At 35.8% G+C, this 14,606-nt stretch overlaps 1 protein-coding gene across 6 annotated transcripts in view; it reads right to left on the reverse strand.

Moving 5' to 3' along the window:
* Positions 1–14,606, reverse strand: part of ANKIB1 (ankyrin repeat and IBR domain containing 1) — an 88,229-nt gene that overhangs the window by 32,435 nt on the left and 41,188 nt on the right. For all 6 annotated transcript variants that reach the window (XM_084218959.1, XM_084218958.1, XM_084218954.1 and 3 more), the window contains exons 3-4: positions 9,673–9,973; positions 3,412–3,594 (exon numbers count right to left, since the gene is read on the reverse strand). In XM_084218959.1, the coding sequence (XP_084075085.1) occupies positions 3,412–3,594; positions 9,673–9,973 (484 nt within the window). The remainder of the gene's footprint in view (positions 1–3,411; positions 3,595–9,672; positions 9,974–14,606) is intronic.

Below are 14,606 nucleotides of genomic sequence, written 5' to 3' on the forward strand. Positions count from 1 at the left end.
TTCTCCAATTCTTACTACTAACATTTAGATATCATAAATTATACTTTTTTTTCTCCTGAAAGTACTTTTAGTATGTAAGCTGATTATTTTAACACTTCATTTCAAACGATTATTACCTTCTTCACTTTTAAAGCCCCATTAAAATAGACAGGGGCAAAGTAACTCTGCTACAGTGATGACTGTATAATTAAATGGTGACAAAACACTTCGTGTAAACATCCTTCCTTATGGGTGGATGGAGTTCTGCAGTTAATGGAGTAATATATTAAAAAATTACTTATACTCCATTTAACTCATTCAAGTAAAATTATATGCACTATATGTATATTGAGACTACATATATCTTAAGAAAATGTAGTCCCCTTCTCTCCTTTCACTTCATAAACCATTCTCTATCTGTAGAGATAAAATAAATTTGAATAATTTAAGATAACTCTTTGTACTAATCATATTTATATTACTTATATATTTATGTGACATCAATTCAGGAATTGGAAAAATCATTCCAATTTTATACACTCAGTAAATCTATGATACACTCACTAGCAGTGTATTTCTTCAGTATTCAGTGGAACATATGAATGAAGAAATGAAGAAATTATATATTTTGCTATTGCATGAGGTAATTCACAGGTCTGACTGAGAGCCAAAACTGTTCTGGATGATCTGCTCTGAGGTACTGCTCATTCCCAGGTGTTTCTTATATAAATTTAAAACATTACAGGATTTGTTTGAAAGGAAGGACCCTTTCAGGCTGAGCACTCCCAGGGATACATCACCAAGACAAATATGCTCTCGTGCTACAACAAATCGCAATGTAAAAGACTGCGCAAAAGAACAACCAAAATCTATAAAACCAGCTTAAGAACAAGCACTTCATGTCATATTATTTAGTGGATCTTCAATTAGATTTAAAAGATAGATTTAGATTTTACATAGCAAAGATTTTTTTCTGAGATTATTCAACAAACTAAGAGCAAAGAATCAAGTAAAGAAGGATTGTATTCTCCTGTAAACATGGCAGGCTCTGAAGGGGAGATACTGGGTACTATCATTCCAGAGACTACTGTGCAGATCTTAAACACTGGAGTTAAGCCCATTTAGCTGTTCTGCCTAGGAAGAAATCCTATTCATGGCTTTCAAATGTTTTATCTTTTCCTGTAACCTTCATTAAAAAGATGCAGTTCCTTTGAAAAATGCATTTCTTACAGTTCAAAGTTTTTTAATTATTCATGAATGAATATTTTCTGTTTTGGAAGGATGTTGAATGGCAACAATTACAAGCTGAATACTATGCTAAACAAGCATTTTGTACACTCCATCCCTCAGTGTTTAATAATATATAAAAGTGAAACAGAGAGAAAAAAAGTAGAGGATCATCCTTGAGAGGCAATTTTGGTGAAGCATCTGTGCTCTAGGGCTTTTGAGAGGCATCACCATAGGCAGTGGTAAGTGCAGCTGTCACTGCCCATCCCAGACATTTGTATACCGACTTGGAGGATGAGGACATGCAGTCATTTGGACTGCAGCTCAGTGCAACTCTTCCCAAGGCAGTTTTTTCAACTGGTTTTAGCCACTCTGAGGGCTAGGACTGAAAGATTAACTTCTCCTGGCTACATGCTCTTAGCATCTCCCTTGTGCCAGCACTTACTCTCTTAGAGATAAGATGTTAGAGAAATAACCCCACTGGAAAGTCATAAAGAAAGGGGAAAAAATCAGCAGGGAGAATGTGAAGACATAATTGCTCAATGTAAATCCCCAAGGTCATCAATTGGTGTACCAAATTCCAGGCTGACATTTTTTGGCTTGTGAACATTTAGAACACATGGGAAAGCTGCCCTGGTATGTGAAATGGACAACTGTACAGTCCCTTGTATCAAGGCTTTCAGCTGGTTTTGCTCAGCATCTACCTTAAACAGGCATGAGACAACATCTTCTCTTGCAGAAAAGCCTATTCGAGTGGCTCTTGATTTGTCCCACCCAAATTTGTTCCTTGTCTTCTTACCTGTGCTGGTATATATGCCAGCAAACCCCTGGTATAAATATGATGATAACAATTATTCAACTTAAATAATACAGTTACATATTGCCACTCTTTAATTTTTTTTTCTTCTTTTAAGCCAAAACATCACTATGATCCAGCTGAAAACATAACCCTCCAAATAGTTCCACTTGCATAACCAAAGGAGTGGCAAACTGCAGTTGTGGTAAGAAACTGCTGCAGACTTTTGAAATGTTTCTGCCAAGACAGAATGTAAGTTCAAACTCTCTTCTTACAATTTGGATGCCTCTACACGGAAATATTCAGAGAAATTAAAATGAGTTAATTACATTTGCTATTTCAATGTACTAAGTACATTAAACCTCATCTCTAAATGTCTCATCTAGGAATAAACTATCTAATTAAGGCTGTTTATAGTTGAATTTATCCAAGAAAAAATGGTTAAAAAATTAAATGGACACTACAAGGACTTTCTTACTTTCAAATAAAAGTGACAACAAGTGGCATTTTTCAGGGGAACAGTTAATGTGATCTGAGCCTATTCAGTATTTTCTTTTAAACATCATTAGGTCATAAATGGGCCCAGTTAGTAAAAGACCAAGCCACGCTATTTCTGAAGGGCGTAGCCATAGAAAAATCTATTGTCCTTTAATTTAAACAGAATTTGTAATATTTACTGAATTATATAATTTATATATGTATTCTTATTTAGAATTTTAGTTAACTAAAATCTGGTCTTTTAAATTATCTTTATGGAATCACAGTTGCCTTTAAGGCATAACAAAATTCAAGCCAATTTTCTGTCAGTGAATTGTCTCTCTCTTTCAAAAGTTTACTTGGAAGTAACACCACTTGTTATTACCTGTTTTTCATACAAACTCTGGTATGCAGTAGCTTCAGGCATCATTTTATAAAACAAGAAAGTAAATGCACTATGTTGAAGTCCTGCACTAGTCAGTTTTGACTGTTTTTTGTAACATTCAACCCAGTCTCAGTCCAGGAAGATCCAGGAAAAGTCTCCCCACCCTATTCCACAGATCTTCTCCTTTTCAGAATTTCGTTTGTCCTAATTTTTGAGACAAAAAGGCATCTTAAGAAATTTTTAAAAAATTAAATAATATTTGGTTTAGAGAAACTTTCTGAGCTTACTGGCCTCACTGTATCTCTTCCAGCCTCACAGCCCACAAGACAGTCCACATAATTAAGATATGAATAAAATTTCTGTTTACTTTTGACAATGCACTTGTTATGTTCTCAGAGCTTAACTTGAAAATTATACAGAGCTGTGCTAAAACTGTTTACAAAGTACAAAGTACAGTACCTACTGAAATACTTGTAGACTTGTGTCACAGTGTAACTGCTACAAGTATAAATGTGCAAAATACTTCAGAATTAAAGTATCCTCTGACCTCTTTTTTGTCTAAAGCAGCATACTCAGCTTCAATGCTTTCAGCTTCAGGATCACGTGAAAATACCATTCGAGATTCCAGGTTAAGAGCCAGCTCTTTGTGGTGCTGTTTCTCTGCACAGTCACATGGGGTATCTTTATTTTCATTTTCTGCAAACAAATCTCCACCATGTTTAACTAGAAGCTGAAAAATAAAATGGCAAAGTAAGCAGTTATTTATTAGCAACTCTAATATCACCCTGAAGAAAAGGCATGTGAGTTAAGAAGAAAACAAAAAAATATAACAAGAAGAATAGAACAATTATTACAATAATAATAATAATGGTCTTTAGAAACAATGATTATCTATTGTTATGAAATAAATTACTGCTTGCTCTCACACATAATTATATCTATATCCACAGTAATTCCACAGAACCACAAACTCTAAGAAACACATTACAAGGTAATGTTGCACAATATATTAGCTAGGTTTTAACGACTAAAATTCTGCTTTACTGATGTGGTCAGTGCCATACAGAGAATGAGGGGTCTGAGGCCCTCGAGCATGTGTCAAGATGGAGCTAAAAACACCTTTAAATATTCTTTCTACATGGGTACAACTCCACCATTTGTACACTGACAGAAAAGAAGAGATTCCTTGGGTAGGACAGATCAGAGGATACTCATTCACAGGGAGCACAAAATACTACTGACAGCTCTACTTTTTTTTGAGAACTTGAAAAAAGTGAAATGAAATAATGCTAATTCTGGCAATTCTAATACAGTGCAGTATTGTGCCATTTCACCAGCCTTGTTTCTTGCCAGTTGCCCTCCCAAAATGCAGTCTCCAACTATTAAACCTTTGTGCTGCTCTCCTTAACTTGCTAATTTGGTCTCCTGCTATAAACTGACCTGATGCAAGGACAGCATATGCAAGGACAGCATATGCCACAGATTTTAAAGGCCCAGGTGGACCATTCTGCTGATTTATTATGACACCTTTATATCATTACTAAAATGATTCATCTTGTTTCTAAATAAAGTCTATAAACATTATCTTGCCTTCAGAGCATGATGTCTGAAACAACACTATCCAGGGTACTTAAAAACTCAGGTTATAATTTTTGTACTTCTAAAAACCCCAAAGCTTCTCTAAAATTATCTCTTCTTCATATACACATTTTAGATCATGATCAGATTTTCCTTAATTTTTTCTTCAGTAGAAGAGAAAATTTCCTTCATCTCTCACTGCAGAATACAGAATGTCTTTGTCAAACCTGGAATCATTCTTGTAGATTTGGGAACCTTTCCCACAATCTTCAAAATAAAAAAAAAAAAAGCAAACCCAAAAGTACCACAAACGAGTGCAACTACAAGATTTAGTTGAGAAGATATTAGTGTCACTGTGTATTTGATCTTCATAGCAGAGTCTCAGGCAGAAATACAGAAGATACTGGGACAATAACCAAGATACACAGCCAACAGTTAACCTTTGTTCTATCTAAACTTCTTAACATTGCCAAAACTTTGTTAACCTGAGTATCATATTCTGTCTGTTCATTTTAACCCCTAAGAGAAATTTAACTGAGGCAACTGAGACACCTTCTGAGGAAAAAGAATAATAAATATATTTGAAAGAACATTCCATAGACTCATGCAGCTCAAAATCAAAACTGAAAGATGAGGAATATGTAAAGCAACAAGTTTTTAATAATGATGCCACATTTCTCTAGAAGCACTGTTAAAAAGTCTTGTCTTGCTTGAGTGAGATTAATAATCTAAACAATCATATTAGCAATTTAAACAATGTAAAAGTGCCATTTAATATTCCAAATATACTGTGATAATGTGGAATGTATCTGCATAAAACCAAATCTGTTCAGCACAAAAGTTATTATTGTCTATTCAGTAGTTTGAGGTAAGCACATAATTTTACCCAAACTATCTTTAGCAATGGGTTCCACACAGCTGTTCTGCTTAAAGATCTAACACATGTGAATGGAGCAGTATCAAGACTGCACATTTGACTATCCACTTGGAACAAGTCAAGTTGTAGGTACTTCACCCAAGAGGATCTATATTTGGGGTTTCCTTTTCTTATTTGGGTGTGTTGGAGATAGGCAAAGATACAGATCTGGGGTTTTTCTGAAAAGAGGTGGAAAGTAAAGGAGACAGTAAAAAGGAATGCTGCTCTGAAGTGAGAATAACCACCACAAAAAATGGGAAAAAGGCACTCCTGGGGTTCTAAGAGACCTTCAGTTTCTGGAGAGAGGGTGGACAGCTTGAGGATTAGGATCAGGTTTTTTGTCTCTCTATTTTTTTTTTGTTTTGTTAAGAATTTTAATCCTCAAATACTTCTAGGAACAAAGAGGTAATTGTTAAACTCCTTCACTCTTTTACTGATCTCTTGGTTTCAGGCTTGGTGAAGGCATGTAGTGTTTCTGTTCATAAACCTGTTCCTGCTGAAGGAGTTAGAAGGACTACAGACCCCAGACTGGAGAATTTAGGATATCTCAGATCCAAGGTCTTCTATCCCATGGTAGGGCAAATAAAGAAGTTTGAACTTGGGGGTGCACACTGCATTTTTAATGCAGAAACCTTGATTAGCTAGGACTACATAACTCTGGCCAACAACAATCCATGTGGATCAGACTATAAATTCTTCTTCAAAGACAAACTGGAAGCAAATTAGAGTCAGAAATGGTTTACTCAATTACAATAGGTATTGTCAAGACAACATAACCCATATAATTAAATGGGCAACTAGCAGTCTAGTACCTGGATTTATCAAATGAATCACATTACAGACACTGAGAAATAGAACCATAATTTGTAAAGAACCACAAACCATGAACTTTTATGAGGAGTTTTGACTTCAGTCTGCAGTTAAAAGCTGCAGCCCAGCTCCAGAGCCACAATTCACTCTGCAGCAGCTGTGACTCTTTCTAACATTACAGCCTGCCTGGATTTTACTGCAGGAGCCCACTTGCTTCAGGCTCTTGAAATTGAAACTTTTTTAACTGGTGTGTCTATCTCTAACACCACTGTATAGCACCATGCAGGGACATGAAGGCTGAAACAGGCAGAAGACTCCTTGCTCAAATCCCTTGTAAATCTGAAGTCTAAGTTTGTTAATACTAGATATTGAAATATGTTGTAAACTTGTTACTAAAATTTTCTTCTGTTTACCATTTCTCTACCAGAAACAACCTTTCTTATGTGAAATAATTTTATGTATGTGTTTTTCAGCAACACTTTTCAGAGATCATTTGATGCTAATTGCTATCTCCCATTTTCTCATATGAAATGCACATTTGTCCTCTATCATAATAATGTAAATAAAAATATGTTGAAAAGCAAGTGTCTCATCTTAAGGAAGGATAGGTAAAGCACCTGTGAGTGAAATGCCTACAGGCAGAATTTATCAGGAAGTTGTATCAAATAAGTGGCACTGAAACAAGAGAACATGAGCAACTTATATAGTCCTTTGCATTTAGTTTCTTTACCAAATCTGAAAGAATAAAAATTTGGCAATCAACATAAAAACAGTAGTAACACAGACCTAGGATATAGCCTGATATTTGTTTACAAATAAATTACGTCACAAGAGGCTCTAAATCAGTTTTAAAACCATGACTTATTTTGGATGAAAGAAAGAGCCAGACAACACTCTATGTCATTCAGTTACCATGTATATAGTTAACTGGGTCTGAGCATACTTCAACTAGCAAAGACTGCATGGTGACTTGCCTCCCTGGTGAAAATCACTAAGTATGTAAATAATTTCCAAGCACATGTTGTAGGCAAACTGCTGGTGTGGAGCTTGAGGAGCTATAACAACATGGGGCAGCAGAAAGGGAAGGTAAAGGGGCAAGGTTCAGGCTGTATTACTGGAGCATCCAACAGCAGCATCCTCTTAACTCCTCTCAGCACCGAGCAGAGAACCAGAGAGGCAGAATCTTAAATAATAGCATAGAAAATGGCAACAGGAAGCTGAGTTTTCATTCATTAGAAGCTCAAAAAAGTAAGTATGATCTGTATACTAACAGAATGGAAGAAGGGTTGGATATTGGAAATAAAAACACACTATCTGAACTTCTATAGAAAGGACTAATGAAAAACCAGAAGGTAAAGAAGAACAGTCAGTTCTGGCGGGTGTATAGCTGAGGCTGGGAAATTGAAATGACAAACTTAAATATTTCCAGACAATATCTGGAAACTTGGTAGAATACAATCAGCAAGCATAGTGTGAGAATCATAGAGAAGGTGATGCTATATACTGTTTTTTAAATAAACCCCAAACAAACTGATAAATAAACAAACTAACTCTATCAGGAATACAATTCTGTAATTAAAAGAAGAAGAAGAAGAAAAAAAAGGCTTTGGTGAATGACCTGACTAAAACCATAACAATAAAGGTAACATGGCTACTAAGAATAGAAGTGCTGCAAGGAAGAAAACACAAAATAAAGGGAGCTTCTGTCACTGCATCTCCCAAGTATATTTAGAAAATATATAAGCTAATAAAGGACTCTTAAATTAAAATTTCAGACTGCATAGGTGACTAGATAATAGACAAAACAGTCAGCAAACACATGAGAAGAGAAGCAACTCCTGATTTCATCCAGAGTAAGACCTAATTCAAAATGTTGCTATCAAAGAACCAATCACTAACAATTCCCAAGGATTCATTAAACTTGCAGAAGCAGTAAAAAGACAAGAAATCCACTGCCTACTTTCAAAAACTGGTACTAAGCAAGTGTGGAAAAAATTCCAGAAACATCAGAAGAATCTGTGAAGAGAGAAAAACAGGACAGAATTGTATGGAAAATAAGAAGCTGAAGTTGTCTCCAGATTAAGAATATGTAAAGAACAAAGTCTGGGAAAGGTAAATGCAAAATCACAATAAACAAGACTCTGACCGTTTTTTGAGCTGTATACCATATGCATAAAAATGCAGAATAAATAATTTTAAAACATCACACAGTAAATCTTTCAATGTTTTTGTAAAGTTGGTTGCTGGACAAAGTGTAAAAGCAATATCATATTACATATAGCAGAAAATTGGTATGAAGTGTCAGATTCTCTGTGGATGTACTACACACACTTTATGAAGGACATAAAAGAAAGTCTTTCAAATTGAAGTCTCAGCACAAGAGGTTCTAGAAAAATCAATAAACCAAATACTAATATAAATACCCAGCATCAGATGGTACTTGTATTCATGAGTCCTAATGAAACTCAAATACGAAACTTCTGAACTATTTATTAGAATATGCAGCTTACTGATTAAATCTCTCACGGTACAAAATTAGAAGATGGTAAAAGTAACACCAATACTTAAAAACAGCTCCAGAGAATATTAAGAAAGATCATCAGGTTTTTACTTCAGAGAGAGGTCACTAGTGAAGTCCCAGAGGTTCTGGGACATGACTGTTTAAGATATGAAGTTGTAATCTAGAAGAGAAGGTGAAAAAAGAGGTGCTAAACTTTGCTGATGATGCTAAGTTACTGAGCACAGTTTGAATAAACACGAAATTATGAAAAGAAGAAAAAAAAAGTAAACTTCACATGCAAATGCTGAACTCTGAAGTAATTGTTGCCATTGAAAAAACAAATCTTGATGTTAAAATAGGCAGACTTATGAAGATGTTAGGTGTTTTTGAAAATGTTAGATGTCTGCTCCTGTTCTTTATATCAAATTACCAGCACAATTAAATACTAGTTCTCATTACTTGATATAGTTTAAAAATAAATCTAAGGCAAGATGTTTGAAAGTCGTTCCAAATTAGTCATTACTATCCACTACTTTCACAAACATTAAAAAAGCTGGACACTGTTAATTAAAGACATCAATTCTGTTCTTGAAACATGGACAGCATTTCCAGTCTCATCTGCAAAGCAAAATAAAAAGAGCTCTAATTTTCTCTCAGGTTGTTATTTCACTTCTCTTTACACAGGATAGGATAGGATGCCTATGCCTACCTTGAAAGCTTTTTCTCCACTGTTAGAGTCATGTAATTAATTCCAATTTTTATATGCCTACATGAGTCTTCTTCATGTTGAGGAGTTATTTTCATGAAGTTAATGTACATGTAATCAATTTCTTTCATTTTTCTCTACAGTGTATGTTTTGGGATGTTTATCTTTGCAGTTTTTCCAATTAACAGTTAATTCAATATAACATAACAGATTCCCTCCCCTACAAAAAAAAAACTTTATGAAACATGGTGCATGTCAATTCCTCATAACATATATAAACTTATAGATGAACTTTTACCTCAACACAGGTTTTCATCCCTGAGGCAGCAGCATAGTGCAAAGGTGTATTTTTTTTGTTATCAACAGCATCAATGGCTGCTCGTTCATACTGTCCTTCATCCAGCTTTGCTCCCTTCCACTTCAGGATCATCTGCAGACAATCAGCTCTTCTGCAGTCGTCTTCTGAGGGTCGTGTCAGGCGAGGATGAAGAGCTCCCTCTGAGATCATGATCTGAGGTCCCATACACAGTAAGTGCATAGATGTCTCATTGTGCACATTCCTTTTATTTGGGTTACCATCTCGAACAAAAAGGAACGTTCTGCAACGGGGGAAAGAAATAGAAGAAAACGAATTAGCAAACAATTCCATTCATTTCCTTGAAGTGGGAATGGTGGATTATGGATTACTCTCCTTCTTGCAAAGATTTTGATCACCCACACTAGTGACAAATGTTCTTTAACAGAGAAATGTGACCATGATCGCACGGGTCTCAGAATGAGGGAAGAGATGAGAAAGTTGACTCCATGTTCAGAAGCCTTGGTTTATTATTTTATGATATATATTATATGAAAAGAATAGAAGGAAGGATTTCATCAGATGGCTTAGCTAAGAATAGAAAAAGAATGAATAACAAAGGTTCAGACTGACCGAAACAGTCCGAGACAGCTGGACTGTGATTGGCCATTAACTGGAAATAACCACAGGACACCAATCACAGATCCACCTGTTGCATTCCACAGCAGCAGATAAGAATAGTTTACATTTTGTTCCTGAGGCCTCTCAGCTTCTCAGGAGGAAAAATCCTAAGGAAAGGATTTTTCATAAAATATCATGGCTACAGAGAAATACTACTGGACAGCTCTCCTCCTTCTCTCTTAGGAGTCAAGAGCCAAGACCTGGATGAACTATTGAAATATCACTAAATACCATACACAATTACTTTGTCAGGATATGAGAAAGTTTATTCTACAATTCTGTGTTGCATTGTGATAAATGTTTTAAAGGCACAGGATTGATGAAACAGGTACTTTATTTCTTTTGCTCTGTCCTGAATAGTCGTGCATTTGGTAGTTTGCAAATAGGTAATGACAGAGCAATTTGTAAAAAATTCATTCTCCTTTGCCATATCTTTAGTCAGATGTAAATGCAGCACTTACTACTTAAAATATTATAAATACTATTCCTGCCAGCACTGCATGCATTCAGGAATGACTATTGACTTTTTCAATATGGAAGTACAACATAATGCAAACTCTACCCTATAAAGGTGACAGAAGCTGGCAAGAATTTAAATGTTCTCTTGAATACTTTAGAGCCAGTTCAAAGTGGACCAGCAAAAAGAATCACCTTAGGAATGAAAGGCTGATTCTTAGAATCACAACAATCTCTGAATCCTAACAACACCTGAGACAATGCAGCTCCCTTGCTGCTTCTTGCCAGCAAGCATTACAGAAATTACAATCCAGATCTGAAATGGAAAAAACTGAGACAAATCACACAAGCCCTGCGCATCCAAATGTGCTTTAGCTTTTTGAGGTATACAATTTTTTTTTTTAAGGGAGAGTAAATGGTAGGCAATGACAGAGAGGAAAGATCACCTCTTTGAAGGGCTGGGACTGGGGTCAGAGAGACAGCAATGGTAAAAGAACTCCATGTGAAACGAGGAGTAACAGGTATTGTTCCTGTTCCCTCAGGCTCCCAGGAAGTAATACCAAGATACATCTGAAGCATGGCACATACATTCAAGAAGTCACTGCAAAATGCCTGCACTGCTCCCATAAACCCCCTCACATAAAAAGCCTGCACAAGTCACTGTATGACTCCTCTCCAGGCTGTTCCCTGATTCCAAACAGCTTGCAAATATTAAAAAAAACCCAGTTATTCTGGAACCCCATTAAGTTAGTGCAGGGAACCAGGTTCCACCCTCCCTGACCCCACCCCTAAGACTAATAAAAACCAGTTTCAACCACTTCAGGCAGCTCAGCCACCTAAAAGCAGGTGCTGCCTACATACGAAATCAGATAATACTGCTTCTGGTGAACAGTGCTGAGAAGAACTTGACAAACTTACTCAATGTGACAAAAAAAAAAGTTATTTATCTCAATTATTGCCTTATGCTATAGCTACAAGTGTAAATACCATTTCCTCTTTCTGTTGTCCCTGCATACATACCACCTTTCTCTCTCTCAGAGTACACTCATGCTTTGTTCAGAACAAAGAATAATCCTGAAACTATTTTATTAATAAAGGAAGAGGCTATACAGTGTATGTGGGAATTTCCCTTTCAGACATTATTGAAAATAGTCTGGACAAGTATTGAGTAGAAAAAACTAGGCAGAGATGATCTGGTCCTGCAATGGAAGAATGTCTTGATAGCTGTTTGGTCAGTTGGGTTTCTGTCCTTTCTTCCTCCTGAAAATCTGAGCGGTTTGAATTTAAAATAAAGCTTATTATTAAAACACCATTCTTTTAAATATATGGCAACAAAGTATTCAGAGGAAAACACAAAACAGTCTCCTCTATGTTGCCCTATTTTGACAGCAAAAATGTTCCTTAGAGAAATCTCTCTTTCATTCCATGATAGCTGTCATGATAGATGCATTTTTTATGAAATATGAGTACACCAAACTTGCGATTAAAGATCTTATCAAAAAAAGTAACAGCATATTTTGTTTCCTTGAGTCTTTTTGTTTGTTTTCAGAGGCAAGGGATTTAGCTACACAGGCAAAATTCTTCAGAGTCAATTACATGAAATGGTAAGACTAACCAGTATCAAACACTATCCAAAGTGCATTTGTTTGCTTGTATTAGCTTTACAGGGTATTAAATTAGAGACTGAAAGAAAGGAGGGGAAGGAAGGCGGGAAAGTCAAAGACAAAAGAGAAATGAGAAGGAGAGAGAGAAGAAGATGGGGACAAGAAGATAGATTCTGTAGAGGCACTTGGATATGATCAGCTCTTCAGCATAAGGGGAAGTCAAGCCAGTCCTGAAAAGCCCAGCCAAACCCATGACTTAAAGTTCAGAAATTACAAGTAACCAAAAATGGGCAAATAATACATTTTACATCCACAGATTCATTACTCAACAAGGCTCCATTTTTAACAGTGGTATTTTGTGCATAAGACTTTCACAGAGCAGTGCTGTAGATCCCTGCAATTTGGCTCACAACTTCAGAGGCATAAGAAGCTAAATTTTGCCTGGAAATGTACTGATAGAGTGAAAATATGCATTGCCTATGGGAAATATCACTTAACCACAAGGCAGACAGACTTTACTCTAGTTGCAGTTTCCAGATTTTGCTGCAATCTGTAGCACTTTGCAGAATCCAAACTTGAGGTGACAAAAGTATCATAAAAGTGTTGAAAAAGTGACAAAAAGGAAAGGGCTATAACACTCACACCTACTACTATCTGTATTTGCAAAAAAACAGCAAGAAACTCAGGATCACAAGGCTGGGAACTTGAATAATAAACAACTGGGACATGTCCTCACTTGGGGAAACTAACAACACAACTATTTCTTCAGGTTTGGATAAAATCTTTGATGTTTGGGGCATGAAAACCACCATATTTACAGTTTATTTCTCCCTCTAAACAAATGCTATATATAGATACACATTGCTGGGACTAGATGATCTTTAAGATCTCTTCCAATCCAAACCATTCTGTGATTCTGTGCTCTATTTGTATGCATAAAAACATGCAAAAATACGCTCACGTGTGGAAAAATAAAAATTAAAAACTGGTGTAAAATGAAATTATGAAACTAGTTCTGACAGCTGGAGGCTAAAGCATGTCTGAATGCTCAAAGACAGTGAAAGTAACAATTTTTGAAAGCAAAACAGTGACACATACTGTATAAAGTAGACAGCCCTTGTAAGTACAGCTTGCTAAAGAAAGTTACGCTGCAAACTCCAGTGCAGGCATGAACTTAAAGCTCACGGCTTTAAGAGAAGCATTAGTATTAATAGAAGAATTTTAAGAGCATTAAGAGAAGCATGGGTAAGCCAAGAGTTAAAACAACACATAGAAGAGCCAAGTCATGTTATCCACTAATTTAAAGCTCATTTGCAATGACTTAATTCATACTATTATTGAATCATTCAGCTTTCAACACAGTAGGCCAATACTGATGCATTCAACTTGGAATAACTATGATTATTTCACTAAAAGTACTTTTCTCCCAAGTATACTATAAGAAAACAACCACAGTATACTAGTAACCACTGGAAGAAATCTTTTTAGTCATTACTGTTTTAAATAATTTTGGGAAGAGTACTGTTTTTTACCTGATACTGAAAGCCACATCCAGTAAATATAATTATTGTTATTCATTGTACAGAGTTAGAAAGTTCTTTATTAGTACTTCCAAGTTTCTTTTCTGTTTCACTAGGATTCTTAAGTATTTCTTACATTAATCCTTACATTTGTTATATTGCAGGCCAAAGAAAAATTATGCTTTACTTATGGTTCCTACATCTGTTAGGAGGAACAGCAGCATCAAAACAGAGATGAAACAATTCCTAATGCAAAAATGTATCAATTACTTCTGTAAGTTTCTTGTAACCAGAGCACTATTGTTTTTATTTATGAGTTACTTAAGTTTAGCATTCCCTTGGACAGTCAGGAATACTGTTTCCAAGATCCCATGCCTCTTCTGGCTTTTATTTCAATATTCTGAGTGGGATTTCAAAAGAAATAGAGCTGAATGCCAAATCAGAAGTGGCTTCCACTGAAGCTGGCTGCTTCCCAGCAGCTTTTGTGACAGTCCTCTGTAAAGCAAAATCTGTGTGATTTGCATCTCTTTCTCTGCCCTTTCTTATATACATCTCTTGATGGCTAGAACTAATTCTAGGTGCTATCCTTCCAGCCTTGTCTCCAAATCCTTCCTGTGAACACAGATTTTTTCTGAGACCATCCATGCTTAATTCTCTTCCCACATAAATGTTGCCT

This window comes from Fringilla coelebs (genome assembly GCF_963513975.1).
Source record: "Fringilla coelebs genome assembly, chromosome: 1".
Lineage (NCBI taxonomy): Eukaryota > Metazoa > Chordata > Aves > Passeriformes > Fringillidae > Fringilla > Fringilla coelebs.